The following is a 22575-nucleotide window of genomic DNA, read 5'->3' as shown; positions in this document are numbered from 1 at the left end:
CTTTGTAGTTACAACTGGGAAACAGAAGATTAAAAGGACTGGAAATAGATCCTCTCATAGCTGAGAGAGCACCGAACAGACAAAGACCCAAGACCAAGAAACACCCACAAATTCCCTCCCTTAAGCTTTGAAAAATCCAGTTTCCTGATTGGTCCTCGTGTCAGGTGTTTGGTTCCCTTTGTTAACCCTTTACAGGTAAAAGAAACATTAACCCTTAGCTATCTGTTTATGACACCTTGAAATTTATTAAACAACAGTTGTGTGGAAAAAGGGATTTACATGTAATGAAAGTATAAAAGACTAAAATAATCTAATTTGATTATGTGATGACCAGGGAAAAGGGGACATAGTAAATATCTACAAAGTATGACCACAATCCTGCAAACTGCTGATCATGGGCAGACAGTTCCATTGATTTCAGTGAGACTCTGGGTGGATGCAACAATCCAGCCATGCACAAATTACAGTATTAGGGCCTCTATTTGAATAACAGGGCTTGTTTAGTATTACAGAGGGGATCTAATAAGCAATAATAGAATGAAATTAAGAAAAATAAAATTAAGGCTGATTATTAGGAAAAATATCTGGGCAGTGAAGCCAACCAGAATATGGAATTGTCTTTCAGGAGAAATGATGGGGGGCTATAGTTTGGGACATTAGGGTACAATTGTGTCCTGGCAAAGGGATGGGGTAACTGACTTAATAGGTCTTTACATTCAGTCAAGGTTTCTTTAAATTGTAGGCAGAAAAAAAGGAAACCAGCATATTTTTGTAAGATTGGCCTAATTTACAATGAAAAAATGCTCTGCAGGGAAAGTGACAATGTATGGTTAACAACTTTGGTGTTCTAAAACTGGGACTATAGCTCACAATTTCCAAAATAGCAAGTGACCTTTTCTATTTTTGATTTCAGTAGCACAGCTGGATTTTTATTTTTTTCCAACCAAGTTTCCTTATTTTAGGTTTCAGTAGACCTCTCAGAGGTTACCACCTCTCGAACATACATTGTGCTGGTGAGTTAAGAAGCTACCTACATCCAAGACATGTAAGAAAACTGGACATTACAGGCTGGGGCCCCATATGAAGTAAATCAGCATAACCTGGAGCTACACAGATTTGGACCCCGATGTTTAATGTCAATATCAAAAGATCCCAAACTGCAGTGCTGATGGTTCATAATGGAAAAACTTAGACTTAAAGACAAAGGCAGATCTGGTGTAAGTAGGTGCATTTTCATTTATTTGAATGAAGCTTGCACCAGCAGCGCATTTGGCCTGCAAAATATAAGCTACACTTAGAATTATGTAGTATATGCTTCCTATAGGCTCGAGTTCATTCATTTGTTTCTCTTGTCTCATGAGGGAGTCTAGCTTTCTTAGCATCCCCTTCTTTTGCACTGGGAGCTGAAGAACTTTGAAGTGTGCCTCCTAAAATACTGATAATCACCCTCAATTAAAATGAATAATGAATTTTTAATTTCCCACTTACCCTCCGGATCCAGTTGAGTAGCTAAGAGCTCAGCTTATACCCTAAGTTGAGCTCTCTTAGGGATCCACTTTGAATTAATGCTGCAATAACACCATAGCTTTGTTTGATAGCAGTTGTAAGCATATATGTCAGGTTTTTTAAATGTCACACAGCCTCTCAAGCCAAAATTCACTGAGGGTGTGCCCAGGATACCGCTAGGCTATTGTCCCATTGCCACCTGAGTCCTAATTCTAGGTTTTGTGCTTTCAAAATAAAATGTTTTGCATTCTGTTAAAATATAGTTTCTGTTCTCTAGGTTTCATTTTATTAATTAATTTGTGGAATTTTTCGGAGGGGATAGAGTTATGAATGCAGAAAAATGCAAATGAAGTCTCACAAGTGTGGACCAAAGTGAAATGCAATTCTTTAATGTATATAGACTATCGCGCTGGCTAAAAAAATCTCAAACTTCAAAATTTGTTGGGAAAAGAAAAGGTGGTGGTGTGTGTGTGTGGAGGGAACTTAATTTTTCCTGAAAATGTTTTTTTTTTCCTAATCTCTTTTTCAACCATTTGTCAAATGATAAAGCAAACAACAACAAAAATTAAAGTACTAACAGGCACAAACCTATTGTATTAATTTAATTTATATAAAAGCCTAGCAACAGGATTTGACAATGTGACATTCAAATACTGGAAACTACAGTACATTTGAATAAAGCTCTGATCCTTGCAAAAAAGTTGGACCCCATACTTCCATCCAGAATTCAATGAATTCAAGGGTTTAAGGATACCTTTGCTGGAATTGGGACCATTTAGTAAAAGATGGATTTTCTGCCAATTAGAAACAGGTTAGCGGACAGTAGAAGCACATACCACAGCAACTGTATAGTTCAAAGATTACAGGACATGGACTCTATAAACAACATTTAATTATTACAGACATATTTTAAAGTATTTGAGATGAGCTGCTTTGTGACTTTTTCCAGTGTGGAATCACAGCTCACAGAAAGACATCTTTATACAGTCCTAGATTATTAAAATTCAATCTATCTATCTATAGGGGGTGTCTATATTTATTAATTGTTGTTGTTGTTGTTAGAACAATAAATAAATTTTCAGCTGAATTTATCTGGAAGGACAGGAAATTCCTGAGGACTGGTGGCATTTTAAGGTTCTTGGAGTGTAATCAGAAAATCTGTGGCCCACAATAATATTTAATTATTCAAAAGAGAATTAAACACACACAACCAAGTACATTAAAAGAAATGGGACTTCTCATATGCTTAAAGTTAGGCATTTGCTTCAGTATCTTGCTAAAACGAGGCCATAGATTTCACAAAATCTAAGAATGAACATTTTGTCTTTTGTTTTTAATACTTTTTTAAAAAATCATGACAATATTCTAAAAATAATTCACATCTTCCCTGGCAGTGTTGGAAACTAACATAGACCAATATTGAACTAGTGCATTGGAACCAAAAAGTGAAACTGACTAGAAACAAAACTGGCCAGTTTGAGTGATTTCATTGCAAACAGCAAACAAGCAACATATATAGTGAGACTTGCAGCCCTGCTTTCAGAATCCCAATCTACATAGGGCTTTTGCAAGACTCTTGTGAAAGACTATTTCATTATTAAGATATTTTTCCTGATATGCTGCCTCAAGTGTCTGGTGTGTTAATTTGATCTCATTATGGCCATTTATAGCCCCTTCTTCCACCATAAATAAATGCATCATGTTTCCCCCACCTCCCATATACTTGTCACTCAGCTACTTTTTTCTGGCATATAAGTCTCAAGCCACAGAATCATTTTTGTTGCTGTTCCTGAACTCTCTCCAGCTTGTGAATATCTTCCTCATGAAATAAAACAGATGTTTAAAATTAGCAGTGCCCAGTCATTTCTTCCAATGCAAGACACTAGTTACTAATGAAGCTGGGAACAGCAGCATAAACAATACTAAAAAGGAAGTACAACATTCTCAACCGTGAAATAGTGGATAGTGACAAGGCCATGACAAACGTGGTTTTCCAACACATCTACTGCACAGGACATATAGTTTGAAAATGGAGATGTGGTTTTGGGAAAATAACCTATGATGCATATTCTCCATGCACTATAGATGTATAAGGTAAAGCTGCTCCAAGCAGCTATAAGCTACACCTGCACACTTGTGCTCTAGTTGACTATGGTTAAAGGGAGATCCACAAAGAACACGTCAGAGTCTAGGGGTAATGTTAATTAGTGTCAGAGAGCAATGCATTGTGGACTTGACATGCAGAATAACAGAGCAGGAAGGAGATCAGCCAGAGACACTGTAAAAAAGTCCTAAGATGAGGGGAGGATAAATGCTGGAATACAAAGGCTGTTCAGATGGTGGAGCAGATGTTTAAAAAGAAAAGAAGGTACAGAAACAGAACAGTACAACTCCAGCACACATTTACTCTCACAGATATCATAGCATTTCTGTGCTTCTGTGTGGCATGGGCATCATTGTTGCAGCTGACATAGCCTCACAGAGGTGCTCTCCCTCCATTCAGGGCCGGTTCCAGGCCCCAGTGCGCCAAGCGCATGCTTGGGGTGGCATGCCGCGGGGGGCGCTCTGCCGGTTGCTCTGCCTCACGCCTGTGGGAGGTCCACTGGAGCCGCGGGACCGGCGAGCGGCAGAGTGCTCCCCGTGGCGTGCCACCGTGCTTGGGGCGGCGAAATGGCTAGAGCTGGCCCTGCCTCCATTGCTTGCCCTGCAGACACCTCTCTGGATTTCTATCATTCATGTCAGTTACTATTCATTTAGGGGCCCTAACACTTACTTTGCAACTACTCCACCTCTCGTTTCCCAGCCCCAATTGTTCTTGCAACTTCTGTGACCCATTCCGTCCAGAACATCCTCATTATGGGCCAGTTGTGACAATACCAGTTGCCAGATTAAACTACTTCTGCTACTGACTTTGCTGCTCCATGCCATATGCTTTGGTGTGAATTAAATGGCCATCCCTCTGACATTTAATGGGCATTGTGTATCTCATTATTCATTACTCAGTGCTGGCTGTACATTGATCTTTTACAATTCTTTATTATATGCCAACAGCGTTCAGGGCGCTGTGCAGAACGAAGACAGCCAAGATCCCTGTCCTGAGAAGAACACAATCTTTCATCACAATATTTCATGGGAAACTTGTGGTTACATGATGCTTCGCTTATTCTGCACATCTAGAGAGGTATGTTTAATAGACACTTTTTGGTGCACTCAATGGAATAAACTAGTTTTACAAGTTTACAATATAAGGAGTTATTCCCATTTTTTTATTTAGACAATCTCCCTTTAAGAAAATGAAAAATGCAGCCTATTTCACTGGACTATATTTAACACACCTTGGAGTACAATCCATGCTAAAGTCTGTTCTTGCTTATTAAAAATTGTAAGTACATTTACATGTGTTATTATTTCTAATTCATTTGGAAAAGTGGGTCAAAACTCATAAAAATCACAAAAATGTTGCCCTGATTTTTTTCCATCAAAAATGTCACTGAAATTATGACTTTCAAAATGTACCACCCACCCCTTTTTATTTGAATTACAATTACAAATGTGTAGTGGAATGCTCAAGGTCATGTATTTAGGGTCTAGTAATAAGAATTTCTGTTACAAGCTGGGGGATCATCAGTTGGATGCAACAGAGGAGGCCTGTGACCTGGACAGATGACTCTGAGCCACAAAAGCAATGTGGGTATGAAAAGGCCAGTGCAAGCCTATGATGGATTTCTAGTAAAGAATGAGATGCATTAATGCCATTGTACAAGGCACTGGGTAAGACCTCACTTGGAATCCTGTGTACAGTTCTGGCCACCTGTGTTCAAGAAAGGCAAATTTAAACTGGAACAGGTGCAGAGAAGAGCTACTAGGATGATCAAGGGAATGGAGGGCCTGTATTATGAGAGGTCTATCACAAAAAAAAAAAAGGTTGAGCTGGGATATGATTGCTGTCTATAAATACATTAGGGGAATAAACACCAGGGAGGGTGAAGAGCTATTCAAGCTGAAGGACAATATTTTCACAAGAATAAATGGATATAGACTGGTCATAAACCAATTTAGGCTGGAAATTAGAAGAAGATTTTTAAGCATCACAAGGCTGAGGTTCTGGAACAGCCTCCTAATAGGAGTTATGGGGACAAACAACTTGATTAGTTTTGTGAGAGTGGACAAATTTATGAATGCAATTGTATGACATGGTTGTTTGTGACGGGAGGGGGCAGGGCTCAACAGTCCTGGGCCTCCCTGTCTTAAGACAGTTTCTGTCCTATGTTCCTAAAGCTCATGCTTCAGGATTTCAGCCGTCTAACAGCAGAGGTCAGGAAGCGATTTTCCCCCATGCGCCCCAGTGTATGCTGGGAGTGGTTTTTTTAATCTCCTTCCTCTGAAGCATAAGGGATGGACATGGCTGGAGATGGAAGAGTGGGTGGGGTGGGCCAGGACTCTGAGGTGGCTCCAAACATTATCTCCCTCAGGTACTTGGCTGGCTGGTTCTTGTTCATAGGCTCAGGGTCTAACTGATCACCATATGTGGGGTCGGAAAGGAATTTTCCCCCAGGTTGTTGGTGACTTTAGATGGTCTTGTCTTCCTTTGAAGTGTGTGGGAGTGGGTCACATGCCAGGATTATCTGGGTATATCTCCCTTAATCATTTCCCTGGCCTCAAGCAGTGTCCTTCCTGTTTTCTGGCTGCGGCCCATAATTATCTAGTCTCCTGTGGGTTGCAATGCTTTGGTCTGGTTTTGGTTGTTGGTTTTAGTGCAATGGTGGTGTTGGTGTCCTGTGATATACAGGAGCTCAGATTAGGTGATCTAGTGGTCCCCTCTGGCTTAAACTCTGACTCTTGCAGTAATGTCCCAAACTTCCAATTAAAACATTGTCCGGGTGCTGTACAAACTCATTTCCAAAGGAAAACTGCCTTCCCACCCATCCCCTCGACATGATATATGATAAAGAAAAAGGAAATAAGCTTTAAATCACCGTAGGCAGAACTCTGCTTAAACCTCTACAACAAACTTAAAGGGAAATATTTAAATGGCTTTGACTCTAGCGTAAATTGATCAAACCCCAATTAGGAACACTGCCAACGGCCGTCATTTGTAACATTATAGTGACTTTATTAGCAGGCCTACAACTGACATGTGAATTGACTTAATCTTAAGAGAAGTTAAGTCCCTTTCAGTGATATACTGAAGCGATTTTGACTTGCAGGAAGATCTGGTCTGAGGCATTCTTTAAGGGAATCTACTACATTTTCAAACAGTTAAACTAAATAATTTCAAATTAATTGCTTGATTACATAAATAAGTACTAGACTCATACAATTTAAAAAACATATTTTGCCATGCTTATTGAACTGTAATGGGTGTGTGTGTGTGTGTGTGTGTCAGAGAGAGAGAGAGAGAGATGAGGTTTGTTAGACTATGGTCTGGATCCAAAGCCCATTGATATCAATGGGAGCTGCTGGGTGCTAAACAATTTCAAAATCAGGTCAGTTATTTAGGTGCTTAAATATTGGCCTAGGCACTTAACTTAAAACCCTTATTTGTGAAAATCTTGTTTATTTTCGAAGACTGAACTATGGGTTATACTGCAGACTCAATTCCCCTCAAAGTCATTACAGTTCAGTAAGCAATTAAATATGCCTTGATTAAATTGTAACAACATAGTAAGTTATCCACGTACATTTAGTTCATTTTAAACTGTCACATTGTATAACAAACTCTAATCAGGCCACTGGATACATCTATAATTAGGTTGTTTTCAGTTAATTTTAACCCTATGACACATCACAACTTGCTTGAATGAGAAACAAGGCATTGTAAAACTAGCAAACTTTTCAATTTAAAAAAATAATCCTCTGCATTTCTGCAAACACATACAGTACTTTTTGAGGCCAGATCAAGCATTTACTTCTAAATGGGAAGCCAAGAGCAGCTAAAAAACCAGGTTTTACAGTGAAAAGGAAACAAATGGGGAAAAAGGCTCTTCAGCTCCATATCAGCTGAAGCTAGAATGATGCAGGTGTTTTGGTTTTGCCATGTTCTAGTTTAATTCTCTGTTTTTCTGTCCCTTGGTCCCTTTTTCTGATGTTGTTGAAACAGTTTCTGACTGAGGAAAGCTGTTGAATTAGTTTTAAATCTTGCCATACACCTCTCTCTCTCTCTTTGTGAGTTTAAGAGGGAAAGGATGAGAGGGGAGGGGAGAGAGAATTAACAAAATAGTTACAGTGACAGTTACAAAATTAAGGGGGATTTTTTTGGTCTAAACTGTGTCAGATGTGCTGAAATGGGCATAACAGCTGTCATATTAATTTATTTTGACTATCATCTTTAAATAGGTATGGAAAGTAAGGTTATGAAGGTATGGACTAGTGCCCAAAGGGTGTCTATGAAATACACATATTGGAGTAGTTTAATTAGTCACTAGATGGCAACGTTGCTCCATTGAAATATAGTTTTAAGACATACTGTAACTGTACTTGAGGGGATTTTAAAACAGGAGTTGAGAAATATGACTTCATATCACCTCTTAAGAGGGATCTTAAAATATGGGCTAGGAAAGAGTGATATAAAGAGACACACAAGGCTCACAGGACTACAGTTATAGATGCATCAGTTTGTTCTGGTTTATTGTGCGTGTGTGTTGCAATGGCAAGAAAATCTTAAAGAATAGGTGGGATTTTAACATAGTACGTGGCAGTATGGTATCTTTGACATTTTTGAAATATTAAGAAGACATTTTAAAATTTTAAATATAATTTTAGGGAGGGAGATGGGTTACAGTACAAGTCTGTCAGTCTCCTGAATGTCCCTTCAAGTAACGGCTCATCTTAAGTTACATGCCTGCTGAAATCCAGCTCGGCAGAAAGGACAAATTCTGGACAGACTGAAGCAGGAGTTAGAGAAAACAAAATTCATACTCTTGGGGACATATTTTTTTCATCAGTTAGGTTATGTCTACACCTCAGCCTATGTTGGCAAAATGTATGTAGCTCAGGGGGGTGAATATTCCAGACCCCCTGAATGATATATATTAGTTGACATAAACACTCATGTACACAGTGCTATGTCAGCAGGAGTGCTTCTCCTGCAAATATAGCATCTGCTGCTCGTGGAGATGGGTTTTTTATGCCGACGGGAGAGGTCTTTCCCTACAGCATAGAGCATCTTCATCAGATGTGATGCAGTGGTGCAGCTATGCTACTGCATGTATTGACATACCCTTAGAAATGAAACATACTACATGGTCTTGCAAGAAAGTGTAGTGCTATCATAGGAACCTGATATATGAGGCAAAGCATATAGCTTCAGTTCAAAGTGCTGCTGAAATCCCAAAGGAATGTCAGCACACTGGGATAGATCCAGCGCCCATTAAAGTCAATGGAAGCTTTTCCATTGATATGAAGGGGAGTTGGATTGGCCCCTTAAAATGCATCAGTGAAGGAGCCAAAGGCTTTTAAAAATTAATATCTTATATAAAAATGAGTAATTGTGTGCTAAATTGCTGGTTGTCAGCGTGCTTTAATAATAAATAATAATAACTACACTTTACTGTATATAATCCTGTTTATCCAAGGACCTTCAACATTTTTAATACACTGAACTGAATCATGGTTGAAACCTTCAAGGTATTGAGCATTGTAGTTTCTGTGAGGTTACCTAAACCCTTAACTGGAAGTTATTTTGCCCCCTACCTCTACCAATATTTTGGTTTTCTTTTCTGTTAAACACCAGCCAAGGGTTTTTAACTTTAAATGTAACTTTTTATTTTTGCCATGTTGCAGACCTTGCTTTGCTTTTGGTTTCTGGTTGAAGGCAGGGTCAGAGCCAGTCCTACATTTTGCAGAGGCCTGTGTGAAATAAAACATGCACTCCTCCTTCACAGCACACTACAGAGTGGCTACAGGTGTTCAAGCACATTAGTTCATTCACAGTGGTGCAGGCTAAGGGGATAATATCAGGTCAGATGATGTCAACATTGTTCACTATTTCACAGTTGCTTATTGTAGTCGAAATTTCTAGATAGACAAGGCTGGCAGGTTCAGCTTAAGTAGATTACCACCACTTCCTGCTCCCTGTTAAGAGCTGATGTAAAGACCTACCAGAGGAAGCCATTTGTGATCAGGACCGGCACCAGGGTTTCTGGCGCCCTAGGCGCCGGGCCATTTCGCCACCCCGCGCGCGGGTCTCGCGGCTCTGGTGGAACCGCCGCAGCATGCCGTGCGGCGGTCCCCAGAAGCCATGACCAGCTGACCGTCCACAGAATGCCTGCGGCAGGGTCCACCGGGAGCCGCGGACCAGGGACCGTCCGCAGAAATGCCTGCGGCAAGTCCCACCAGAGCCACCGGGACAAGTGATCTTCACAGACGACTGCCGCAGGCTCCACCGGAGCCGCCTGCCCCCCCCTCCATACTGCTGGCACTCTAGGCGACTGCCTAAGTCACCTAAATGAAAGCGCCGGCCCTGTTTGTGATGCACAACATTTTTATTGGCCCTATAAAACCCAGGAACTTTGCTATACTGTCGGGAGTGATATCTACCTTACCTATTAACTATTTAAATATGTAACACTCTCTACAGTTGTATCCCTGAATAGGCTTCCCCTCCCCACCAACAGATATTATAATAAATTGTTATCCTTCTTCTATGGATTTTACAGGAACTGTGGGGATGGGGCTTGATCCTTTCCCTCAAAATAATATTAAATGACTATCAACTTTCCCATTCATCTTCCACAGCAGCCAGTTGTCTTGTATCGGACCCCAGTCTTGGCAAGAGATTCATCAATGTAGGTGTGGTATTAGGAACTGTACCTTAAAATAGTTAGTATCCCAGACAGAAAGTCTGGGAGAGGGACAGTGCAGAAGCTCATGTTGTTATACAGAGGCAGTTCGAACTGTGTCACTGAATAAAGAGGATTTCTTTCAAGCCTCTTGGACCCAGAGTCATTACTGAACACCACAGTGGAATCCCCTGCAATCAAAGGGACTCCATGATACCTATACTGGTGGCTCTCTTTTGCAAAATCGGGCCTTAAAAATGAGAGAAGTGATTTAGCTGATCATACCTAGAGCAGTGTTAAATTCAGTGGGTCATCAAATCCTTGTTCTGCTGCAGTCCACACAGACTTTCATCTCATGAATTTCACTATGAATTTCGGGTTTGAAACCCAAAAATCAAAAGGTAAATTCTGTGAAATCGGCCAAATTTCATCTGCTTTGTTCTAATGGTTCATGATTCTTGGAGAACAGTTTCCATCACTCTTCAAAAAGAAAAAAAAAAAAAAAGAAAAAAAAAAAGGGACCAGATCCTAAGCTGGTGCAAAGCTGAGGATCTGCCCCTATATATTTATTTTGTTTTTAAAACAAATTGTGAGCAGTCTTTTTTTATTTTGCTAAGTAATAGGAATTAGGATATTGGAACATATTTCTTCCAATAAATAGCTTTTCCAGTTATCAAATGCCTTAGTTTTGCATCTATGTTTAATTACCCACAAAGTCTGTTTATTGCTTCATATACTTTATCTTGAATATTATTTCTTAGCTAACAAAAAGACTTCCCAGTTTTGCTTCTATGCCCTGGGTACTGCTTTTGATTATATCTATATCCCGTATTTAATAGAGGACAGTCATTTTACTCTCTTACCACATACTGTGACCAGATCATGTACAGTTATACAGGGAACTATTCAACTCCTTGAATAAATGCATTCTGTTTCTAAATACAATGTGGGAGCCTGGAATTTAACTACTACTTGTTGATATGTCCTCTTACAGACCTATTTGCTGTTACAATAATTAGGAACACAAATTGCATGCAGTACTTGAGTACATAAACTAGCCCATAAAAAAGCCTCATGTTGCCTTGGCATGATCGTATCATGTTTTTTTTTAAATATCTATTGGGTATCAGTATTGAACTTCAAAATGAAGAGATGAATATGACATTAACATTTCTACATTTTCATTACTGATATTAATAGCTGTGAACTTAGATTCAGAACATACTGAAGATTTTTTTTTAAAGGTCTAAAGATAACATGTTTTTTAAAGAAGAAATCATGCCAGGGAAACCAGACTTATTTTTTCTAGGAATTACAAAATTAGTACATGAAGAAGGGACTATCAACAATGTGTAAAGCATCTGATAGGGCACCTCATGAAATCTTATTTATAAAATTAAATCAAATAGGCTTTTAAGTGAACACCATGACATGGACTGCAAACTGGCTGATGGGCCACGAACAAAATAATGCTCAAAGGCAATTTATTCAATTGCAGCAAGTTGTTTAGTGGAGTGCAGCAGGAATCACTGTTAGGTCTAGTCCTACAAATATTGAACATCTCTAAAATCTGGAAGAGAGGGTTCACCACATGTTACTGAAATGATCAAATGATTCTAAATTGTAAGGAAGTGCAAATATGAGTGAGGAGAGAGACAATTTAAAGTGACCAAAAGAGGTTAAAAGTATGGCTACAGAAAAAGGATATTCAGCCTTGGAAATATGCAAGCTAGTATATCTTGGGAAGCTAGCCCCAGGTGAAAAATTTGATGTGGGGAGAAAAGACAGCAGCAAAATTGAGGTTAGTGGGCATATAAAGAGGAAGCAAAAAACGCCACAGTGATTCTGGATTGTTTCTGCAGAGTCAATATGTCCCAAACCATGGAGCCATTTGTGTATCTCCATTTCTCCATATGATTTTGACAAGAAAAAACTTGCAATCAGTTTTGGATATCTCGGTACCAGAGAGATGTAAAGCAATTTACGGGAGTTGAATAAAATACAGCAACATGTATTTTGGCTGCAGAGTTTGAGAGCTTGATTCTTGAGGTAAGATTAATAGAGCGGGTATAGTACCAACTGGCTAAGTGACAACTAAGCAGCAAGGTAACCAGCTAAAAGTATTTTAAGAATATAAACAGCAGAGGAAAATTTAATCTGAAAAACTTCCTAACTATGAGATTGGCTGGAATGTCTCCAAAGATTAGTAGCAGAATTAATGGAACATTAATGTCACGTGGGACAGTTACAGCAAGACTGAGTAAATCACTAGAAAATATACTATAGGGAGCAATCTTCACTGGTATGGTATCAACTTAATACTTCCTTTCCATCTCTATTTTCTATTATTCTCTATCATTTTCACATAATAGAGGTCATAACTCAGGAAAGCACTTCTACTCACACACCAGTTAAATACATACTTAAATGTAAGCCTAGGCTTCAGTTTCATTGAAGACAACAGGACATAATCACATGCTAAACATTAAGCATAGGCTTAAGAGGTATCCGGAATGGGGGGAGGGAGGACTTAAGCATGTGCTTCAGTGTTTTCATATATTGGGGCCATGGACTGCAGAGCATTTTTCCAAACTTTCCAGCAATACAGCATTAGCACATCTTTTCTATTTTGCTTAAACATACTTCTTTACTAAAGAGTGAGCTAAGTAGTCAGAATTATTTATATATAACTTGGAAGTCAACAAAAGGACAGAAGAGCTGAAAAATATGTTGATTTCTTATTTATACTAAGCTACATACAGTCATTGTACTGAACAGTTCATTCCCTTGTGAATAATATTACTGGTTCCCACAGTTAAAGACACAGGGAACATCTCCCAAACTAACAGGATCTTTCAGAATGGAAGGAAATTGATGTCAATGGAGATTCAGTAGAACCTCTGGGTTACGATCACCAGGGTTATGAACTAACCGGTCAACCACACAACTCATTTGGAACCAGAAATTCACAATCAGCAGAGCAGCAGAGACCAAAAAAAGAAGCAAATATAGTACAGTACTGTGGTATATGTAAACTACTAACAAAACAAAAGGATCGTTTGAAAAAAAGATTTCACAAGGTAAGGAAATTGTTTTTGTGCTTGTTTCATTTAAATTTAGATGGTTAAAAGCAGCATTTTTCTTCTCACAGTAAAGTTTCAAAGCTGCATTAAGTCAATGTTCAGGTGCAAAGTTACAACTATTTTAGAGTTCAGAACAACCTCCATTCCCGAGATGTTTGTAATCTGAGGTTCTACTGTCTGCCAATTGACACTAGTTGAAAATCTGATCTTAAGAGTGTCCACAGTAGTTTTTATTCATTAAAAAAAAAAAAATAGAACTTGGGTAAAATTTTCCAAAGGCCCTAAGTCCATTTTTCAAAAGTAACTTAGACACTTAGGCAGATAAGTCTCACAAAGGGCTAGATCCATAAAGGAACTTAGGCTCCATATTGCAATACCTAATGTTTAGAATCCTGCCATCTGCTGAAATCCTTAGCTGTAATTCAATCATTGGGTCAGAGAGCAAGTGAGAATGACTCTATAGACAAGTGGTTAGCACACTGTCCTGGGAGACCTGGGTTCCAGACCCTGTTCCACTGACTATTTAAGTAGTTCATAAAAAGTGGAACACCTTCAACAGGAGAGATGTGCTTCAGTGTTTTCCTGTTTTGGGACCACAGACTGTAGGACAGTGTGAGAGAGACTCACCCCATAATACCATATAGCTCAGCAGTTAGAGTACTCACCTTCTTCCTTTCTGTTTGTGTGGAGCCTGATCTGGTAGGCATGCTCTACGATGGCCTCTAAGAATGCCTACAGATTGGCCCCCACAGGTGAGATAGGTTAGGGAATTCCTAGCTTGAGGATCCTGCTGGGGCTTAGGTAGCATCAGGATTTAGGCAGTGTGTATGTCCACTGGCAGAAACGTAGGCACACTGCAGACTTTACCAGTGAGAACGCAGCAACCTAGGGAATTTAGGTGCCTACAGGGTTAGGTGGCAGCTGAGCAGATGTTTTGAGGATCTAAATTTTGGACTTAAGTGTCTAAATTCCTTTGTGGCTGTAGCCAAAAACCTTTGCTTGGTCCTACTTTCCCTACTCAAATTTGGAGCTAGTATAAGGCTGCTGAACCACCAAATGGTTTTCAGTTTCACTAAGGGGAGAGCGTGAAAATTCTTCCTGTGCTGAGTTCCACTCTCCTCTGATAAACCCTCACACTCCTCAGCCTTGTCCCATCCTCAGGAAGCTAAAGTTACCCTGAATATAAGAGGGAAATGCAGGGAAGGGAAAGGAAAGGGCGAGTGCCAACTCAGTGCTCTCTAAATTGTCTTATTCCAATGGGTTGAAGAGGCAGTTGTCAGATATGATCAGAGGGAGCGGAAGAGCAAGGTGAGCCCAGCCCAGTTTTTTGCTAGGAAAGCAAGGAAAGAATGAAGATTTAGGCAGGGATATTGTCTTATCTGAGTGACCCTGAAGAATGAGAGAGTTTGGGCCTGATCTAAAACTCACTGAAGTAAATGGAAAGACTCCCATTGACTTCATTCTCTCTGGGTCAGGCCCACAGAGAGCCCAAGAAGCAGTGAGGCAGCACCTCATCATCCCCACCCAATCAATCTACTGCAGTGTTGCTGTTGGCACACCACAGAAGCGATCGGTGCCCTGGTGCAGGTGAGTATTGGCTCACAGTTTTTTAGATAAACAAGTAGCAATTAGGCTGATGGCATAAATTACAGCAGCATCTTCACTCTCATTACAGAGTCCCTCCCTGCACAAGATACTTCAGGGGCACAAGTGCTGGTATCTATTAGACTTGACTTTTCTCCTTTGTTCCCACCCCAGACATCTTTAGGCACAGATTGGAAATGTGACTCTTCAAAAGCATATAGACCTGTTTTCACAAGCCAAGATGCACATACAAAACATTCAGTGTGTGCAAAGAGCTCAAACATTTGTTTTTGTGAGAGTGAACCTATTTCAGTTTATTTTTTTACTGATGTTATAGATCAGTGGTTCTCAACTGTGGGTCTGTGAGCCATTTTAGGGGCGCCACAGGGCCCTGCGGTTGAAGATTGAAGCCCTGAGCCCCAATGCCCTTTGCAGGGCTAAAGCCCAGAGCTGTGGGGCTGAAACCCCCATGGGATTGAAGTCCCCCATGGGATTGAAGCCCGGAGCCATGAGACTGAAGCCAGGAGCCCTGGTGCCACCCCGCAGGGCTAAAGCCCCAAGTCCAAGGGTGGAGTTGGGAAGGTATAAGGGGCATTGCCCCCCGTGCACACACACACTGCAGTGCCTTACCCAGAGCGGGGCAGTCCTGGGGGCAACTCCTTCTTTCCCTCAGGCCCTACGGAGATGCCCTGCCCCCTGGCCAGGTCAGAGGTGGGAAGTTGGAGCTAGGCACTAGGGGCAGCTGCTGCTCTGACTGTTGCCATGAATAGGGCAGCCACAGAGCTCTCCTATCTCCTGCTGCTGCTACTGGTGATGCCCAGGATTGTAGCTGGTCCTCAGGTCCTAGAGCCCTTTTACTGCTGGAGCAGGTGGTAAGGGCCACCCAAGTGGGTGACCCGACTCCTGGGCAGCAGATTCCTCAGGAAGCAGTGACCACAAGGTGGGGGGGCCCTCCCAGGCTCCCAATATACAGCCCCAAGCTACCTCCCTATCCATGCACAGCCCCTCGTTACCCCTCTTCCCTATACCGAGCTACACCCCTCTCTCCTCACAGACCCTAGCTACCCCCTCCCTGCATCCTGCGCTACCTCCCTGCCTGCATACAGCCCCTAGATACTCCCTGCCTGCACCCTGAGCTACCTCCCCTGCCTGCACAGAGCCCCTAGATACCCCCTGCTTGCACTTTGAGCTGTTTTCAAACTGAGCTGAGCCCCACTCTACCCCCCTCCATTTGATTTATAAGTTTTGGATGCAGCTTCTCCCCACCCACCAGACAGGCTGGATGGACTGCTGAGGTGAGTCAGGGGGTAGAGGTGGTGATCTTTCCCTGGGCCACGCTGTGCAGAGCTGGCCAGAGCCCTGCTCTCCTCAAATAGAAGTCAAACTGCACCTATGCCCGAGGACACTCCCCCACATCCCTTCCCTGGAGGTTTTATAGCATGTTGGGGGGGGGGGGGGGGCTCAGATAGAAAAAGGTTGAGAACCTCTGTTATAGATTACCCTTTTCCTCTTGTTTTTTAATTAAACCCAGTTAGAGAGGTGTTACCCTATAATTTTATTCTAAACCGCAACTGACTCAGCATTCATCACTTGTTGAGGTGGGAAGCTCTTAATTAGTAAGCCAGCTTCTTTTTCTCTTTCTTTTCTTAGAATAGAATACAGTGCTCTTGGCTGAGTGTGTACAGGCGAGAGCTTGAGACATTTTATTTAGTTAGAAACCCTCCCTAGAGTGTGACCAAAAGAACATTATTGTTCACCCAAACCCAGCCTTTTTTGCTGTCTGAAACACCTGGCAGAAGGCTTGCACTATCATTTGCACTGGCAGCTAAAGGAAAACTTGAGTAAGATATATGTCCAAAACATCCAGAGAGTTAATCAGAAGAATACAAATCACAGCCTATTTCGGGCCAGATCCTCATCTCAGTTACACTGCTTTAAATCAGGAGATCAGTGAAATTACTTCAAATATACATCTGTGTAACTGAGATCAGAATCTGGTGCTCATTTTAATAAATATAATAGAATGAGCCACGTTAGGGACTCTTTGTTTTGACAAGAATATGTATAGCTGTCAGAAAAGATCATTAAACCCTTCTGGTAATGAGCTCATTTGAAACAAGCTCTCTATTAGTAATTATCACTTGGTTTTGATTGATTCATCGGTTGCTTTCGGTGTTCCAGTTTCATAAACAGTTCATGAATTGCTGAGTTAAGAAATGTAATCATTATTTTAGAATTTGGTAAACTCAGTCAACAATGAAAAAACCCAGCCAGCCAGCCCTGTTTCAGGACCAGTCCATTCTAAATGAATTAGCTGTGTACCAGAGCCGTTATAGCTGGACTGCAGTTTATTCAACAATGAAGAAAGTCAAATGGAACAGGGAATGCTTGAGAAGTGAAATTTTTTCTTACCTATTTCAGTCATGGTAATCCCCGGAGCTAATTGCCCATTGTTGAAAGAGCTATAGGTAAATAAGTTTGGTACAGAAGTGAGGTCATAGATAGGTTCCTGCTTTATCTGTTTGATTCCAGTCATGTCTAACCCAGACTGATCTGGGGAGGGCTGGGCAGAATCCACATTATAATAACCCTCGGACTTTGGCAGGTCAATGACATGCCCATTCGAGTAAGTGCCACCAGTTTCGTTGTTCAGGTTGCTCAGGCCGTTACTGATGCTGCTGCTGTATACCCTGGCAAGGGCTTCTGCCTCACCACTCTGCTGCTGCCGTTGCTCCTGTAATCGCTGCTGGTGCTTCTGCACTTCAGCATACAGGCTGTCTCTCTGCTTTTTGGACATTCTTCCAAATTTCACAGCTGAAAAGCAAACCATAACAGAAACCATTGCTCTCTTTTCTTAAATCATTTTCCTATTTACATCACTTTTGCCCTGTCTTTCCTCCGGGGAAATCAGAAATGATACAAAGCTGTGGACTACAGATGTTTTATGAAAGCTGAAGCATTATGTTCTTGGATTTGCAAGGTACCAACAATTGCTCCATTTTGACAGACAGGGTCTCAGTCAAGCAACATACTCCTCTGCTGTGAATGTTAAAAAACTCCTGGCATCTTTCTCTTGCCTTTCTGTGTTCACTACACAACAACCCAGAGGTATATAAAACTTACAACCCTTAGGTTTGTTTCCCATGTGATTTATCAACTTGCTCCCAAACCTTTAAACTATCCACTAACTGATTAGTGCCTTCTGATGAAAGCAAATCCTAACGCCCTATTATTGCAACCTTGCAAGGGGCTGTTATCTTCACATTCCTATTTTTTAAAAAAAACGGCATTACAGGTTAGAGTTAGGACCTGCAGGGAAATGACAGACTTGAAGGTAAGCAGCATAAATGAATGGCACATCTTCCATAAAGGCAAGACTTATGGATTTACACAATCATATTTTACATAATCTCCATGTGTAAAATCTGTACATTCTTCACTGATGACAAATGAAGGAAATAGTGTTACTTTTAGAGTAAGTCAGCATCAGAGTGGAAACTAGATTCTCTAGCACTTGAAATCTTTAGAGACTCATGCCTTCCTAAAATATATGCTCTGATTCAAGCATGAGTTATTAGGCTTGATGCAAGAGTTACTGGCTGAAATTCTATGCCCTGTGTTATACAGGAGATCAGTCTATGTGATATTAATGGTCCTTTCTGGCCTTAAAATCTATTAAATATTTTCAAGTAGATCTGGGAAACCTCAGCCCAGAGATGGTAAATAAGCTTTTAGAACAAATGAGGTCACTCAGTTGGGAGAATATCTAGAGGGGATCAAGGATGGAGCTCTGAGGGATATCAATACAAAGCACAAGAGAGGGACACTTGGGCATTCCTTTTTGGGAATATAATTATAGAATGATTATTAGCCAAGATGAGCAGGGATGGTGCCCCTGGCCTCTGTTTGCCAGAAGCTAGGAATGAGCAACAGGGGACTGACTGATCACCTGATGATCACCTGTTCTGTTCACTCCCTCTGGGGCACCTGGCGCTGGCCACTGTTGGAAGACAGGATACTGGGCTAGGTAGACCTTTGATCTGACCCAGTATGGCCATCCTTAATGAAGCCTTTAATGTGGTATGAGGACAAGTGTTTTCTAAAGCTGCTGAACTATTTTAGCTCCTTCTACATATTGTGCTAAATTCAATAGCTCAAAGATGGGCCTGATTCTCCTTTACACTAGGACACTTTATACTTCTATTTATACACACTTTCAGGCCCCTTTACGATAGTCAGATCCCATAAGTCTGTGTGAATGTGAGTGTAACTTGCATGCTGAGGGAGCAGAAAGATGTGCAAAAAGAGAGGAAAAGCACCAAAGAAAGCAAGGTGCAGGAAGGTATATCAGATAACAGCCCCATCAGTTTCTCACTCCCTTTTAGGGATTGCTTTCCCTGCTGTGGTCCTGCCTTTCCATCCCCATAGCACATAAAATATACCACTTTACACCATCATTTGCATGACCTATGGATCCTGCCCATCATGTACTTCTCGCTCTTATTTTAACCACACCAGATGAGAGCAAGGAGGGCCAATCCACAAGGACTTTATGTTGAAAAATGCAACTACATATTTTCTTTAATTTCAGGGCCCCAGTAATAGAAACAAACACCCACTGTTTATGCTCATTATATTTTCATTAATTGGACTCTCCAGCTGCTGTCAATTAGCATCCTGCCTCTGCATGATAGAAATGAGTCTGTTATTAGACAGAGTTAAAATTCACATATGATTTCTTTGTAACTACAAAAAAAATCAATAAAGGCAAGACTGTTTATGTGAGTGTTTATACTCATAGAGGTTAGAGGAAGGCAGCACTGGGAGATGAAACCCTCTCTTCATCTACACCAATGAAAACTCAGGGCCCCTGAAACTCTGCTTTACACGTGAGGGACAGAGCACTAGCAGCCAAACACAAATGTCCGTGATACCTTAAAGCCCTCAACTGCAGTCAGGAGACACCACTTTTATGAGGAGACTATATGCTGATTAACTGCTGAAAGAGCACAGCTTTAATCTTCTCTGGGCAGAAATGAGAGGCTAAGAACCCGGTATGCTGCACACTAGATACCAAGCTGAATTCATTTAATGATGAGACTGTAGTACCCTTACTCATGTTGGATAGAACTTTACACTGCAAACTGTCTCATTGTACCTATGGAGTATTACAATCTGACCTTAAACTAATTTAAAACCTCTGAACCATCTAATGAACATAATTTCTCTGGTGATCTACAAAGCTCAGGGGAATTTGAAATAAATTCAAATGGCACATTTTTATAACGGTCCAAGACAATTTTTTTTTGCCACTATATAGATAAGATAACAAAATTAAGATAATATGCCTACAAAATAGGAGACATTTTTGTTTTCTTTTTGATGATTTTAAAACTTCAATATGGATTTGGGAGCAATCCAAATTAACAGTAGTAGTTAGGGCTGAAATAATGCAGACAGACTTTGCTCAACCTTTCTTGCACAGCTCTGCCATTGCATCTCAATGCTAACCTGCAACACAACTCTTATTCTAGCCTCAGGTCATTTTTATTCTCAATTTGTCAATCATGCTGACTTGTGTTGCAGTTTGGGAATTGATTAAGAGGACTAACAGTAAGAACTAAGAAGAGACCACCAGCACTAAAATATATAGTTTGCTCTGTACAGCCTCACCCTGAAGTTTCAACTGGATACAATAATCTTCTTCATTTTTTGTTTTAAGCAGTTGTGTAGCTCTCTTGTTCACTGCTAAACAGCAGAAGGTTGCACCAAGTCGTTCCTTTGTAATATAATGTAATTTTTATTGAAGTGCTTTCAGATCCTTTAGCATAAAAATTGCTCTAAGCGTGCATATTTCCTTTTTAACTGTATATTTTATTTATTATACATCTCAGGCCCTCAAACATTGTTAAGCATGGGGAGTCTTAATATATCAATATTTAATATTATTAATATAAAATGTTATTATCTGATGCAGCATTCGAAGCCCTCTCTACGAGGGGAGGACCTTTTTGCTTTTAATCAGAATGCCACATTTCTCTCTTTATAACATTTTCTTGTAATCTGATGTTGCTCTCTATTTTGTTATTCCCCCACCCCCATGAAAAAATGCACCTAAGTTTAAGGAATGGCTAAGATCTATGTTTTACTGTGAATGTGTTACAGAGCACTTGGGTTTTCTTCTTTATTTCCAGAAATCTGTTCGGGGGGTTAAGTAGTCAGCAGCAATGAAGAACGGTTTCAAAGGGTTTATCTTTGAAGTAGGAAGCTAACTCCTTACCGTCTCTAGACATTCCTAGGGCAAGACACTTCTGCAGTCGGCAATGTTGGCAACGATTTCTGTTGGTTCTGTCAATTAAACAGTTTCTCTGCCTGGGGCAGGAGTAAGAGGCATTGTTCTGCTGACTCCTTCTAAAGAAACCCTAGAGAGAAAGAGAGTGTGAAAGAGAGAGAGAATTACTATAGATAGATAGATAGATAGATAGATAGATAGATAGATATAGTGGCATGCCACTGCAATAAACTCTAATTCAGTGAAATTTTGTTTATGATACAACTTTGTAAACGCTTTAGCCAGAAGTAGTGAAATAAAATCATGTTCTCTCCTGATCTGAAAAACCTGTGCATTACTCTGTAAAATATAATATGAGGGTATGAGCATAACCAACAGGATAGAGTGATAAAATATAGTACATCCTCAATATACAATAAACACTGAACTTCATCAAATGCTCAGGGAGACTCTCACCAATATTTCTAACAAAGTGGCTTATTGCCATTTGCTCTGAACACTTTTTTCATTAAAGAAAAGGTACTGGTATATTCTAACACTGACAATTTGTTTATTCACTGGCTACATGTAGTATCAGAAGTTGTAATATACTGTGTGATTTCCTAGGTTAACCTGGAGAAGCTTAAACTGATTTGGAGAGACAGGATACTCCACAAGAGAGAGGTAATTCAAATTGAGGCATCTAAAAGAGCCCTAGGATTTGATGACCTTACTAGCTAAAGTGCAAATGAAAAAGAAACACTTTTAAATACCACCATCCTCCTCCAGGGAAAAGAATCATGACATTTCATATGTAAAAGAAATATATTATTGTCAGGTAAACAGAGAAAGTTAAAAATCCCAGTTTAGCTAGGGAATAGGCTAAAAAGTTTTAAAACTTTTAGTTATCCAGTCTCAGTAGGGTTTTTTGAGTGTTACTCTAGCCAGTTGTTTGGATTTGTGACTGGGGACAAGAGTACTAGAACCCAAGAGCATGTCCTTACTTAGTCATAGCCACTGAGAATGGCACCATCAGGCAGCATTACGGCAGAAGTGACAAGAAATGCCAGAGATTTCAAGAGGAATGGAGCCAGGAAGGGGAGATGAGAGAAGTAAAGCTACACTTGATGTTCTTCTCTCTTCTACAGCACAACAAAAGGTAAAGAGCACAGGAGGAGCAGGGAGCCCAGAGAGGGGGAAGAGAAACAAAGGAGAGAAGTTCATTGGAGAACCTAGCAGCTTTAGAAACAGGCAACTGCACACTTACACAGTGAGAAAGAGATGGAGGGGGAGTTTAGCAACTGTAGAAAGCCATGAAGGCAGATAGAAGGTAAAAAGTACAGTTAGCATC

At 40.5% G+C, this 22575-nt stretch overlaps 1 protein-coding gene across 1 annotated transcript in view; it reads right to left on the bottom strand.

The window, feature by feature from the left end:
* The window catches only part of RORB (RAR related orphan receptor B), a 186735-nt gene that overhangs the window by 31540 nt on the left and 132620 nt on the right, over positions 1-22575 (bottom strand). The window contains exons 3-4 of the mRNA XM_032805283.2: positions 21234-21375; positions 17366-17767 (exon numbers count right to left, since the gene is read on the bottom strand). Of these exons, the coding sequence (XP_032661174.1) occupies positions 17366-17767; positions 21234-21375 (544 nt within the window). The remainder of the gene's footprint in view (positions 1-17365; positions 17768-21233; positions 21376-22575) is intronic.

The sequence above is a fragment of the Chelonoidis abingdonii genome, chromosome 6 (genome assembly GCF_003597395.2).
Source record: "Chelonoidis abingdonii isolate Lonesome George chromosome 6, CheloAbing_2.0, whole genome shotgun sequence".
Classification (NCBI taxonomy): domain Eukaryota; kingdom Metazoa; phylum Chordata; order Testudines; family Testudinidae; genus Chelonoidis; species Chelonoidis abingdonii.
This window is presented reverse-complemented; position numbering and strand designations above follow the sequence as displayed.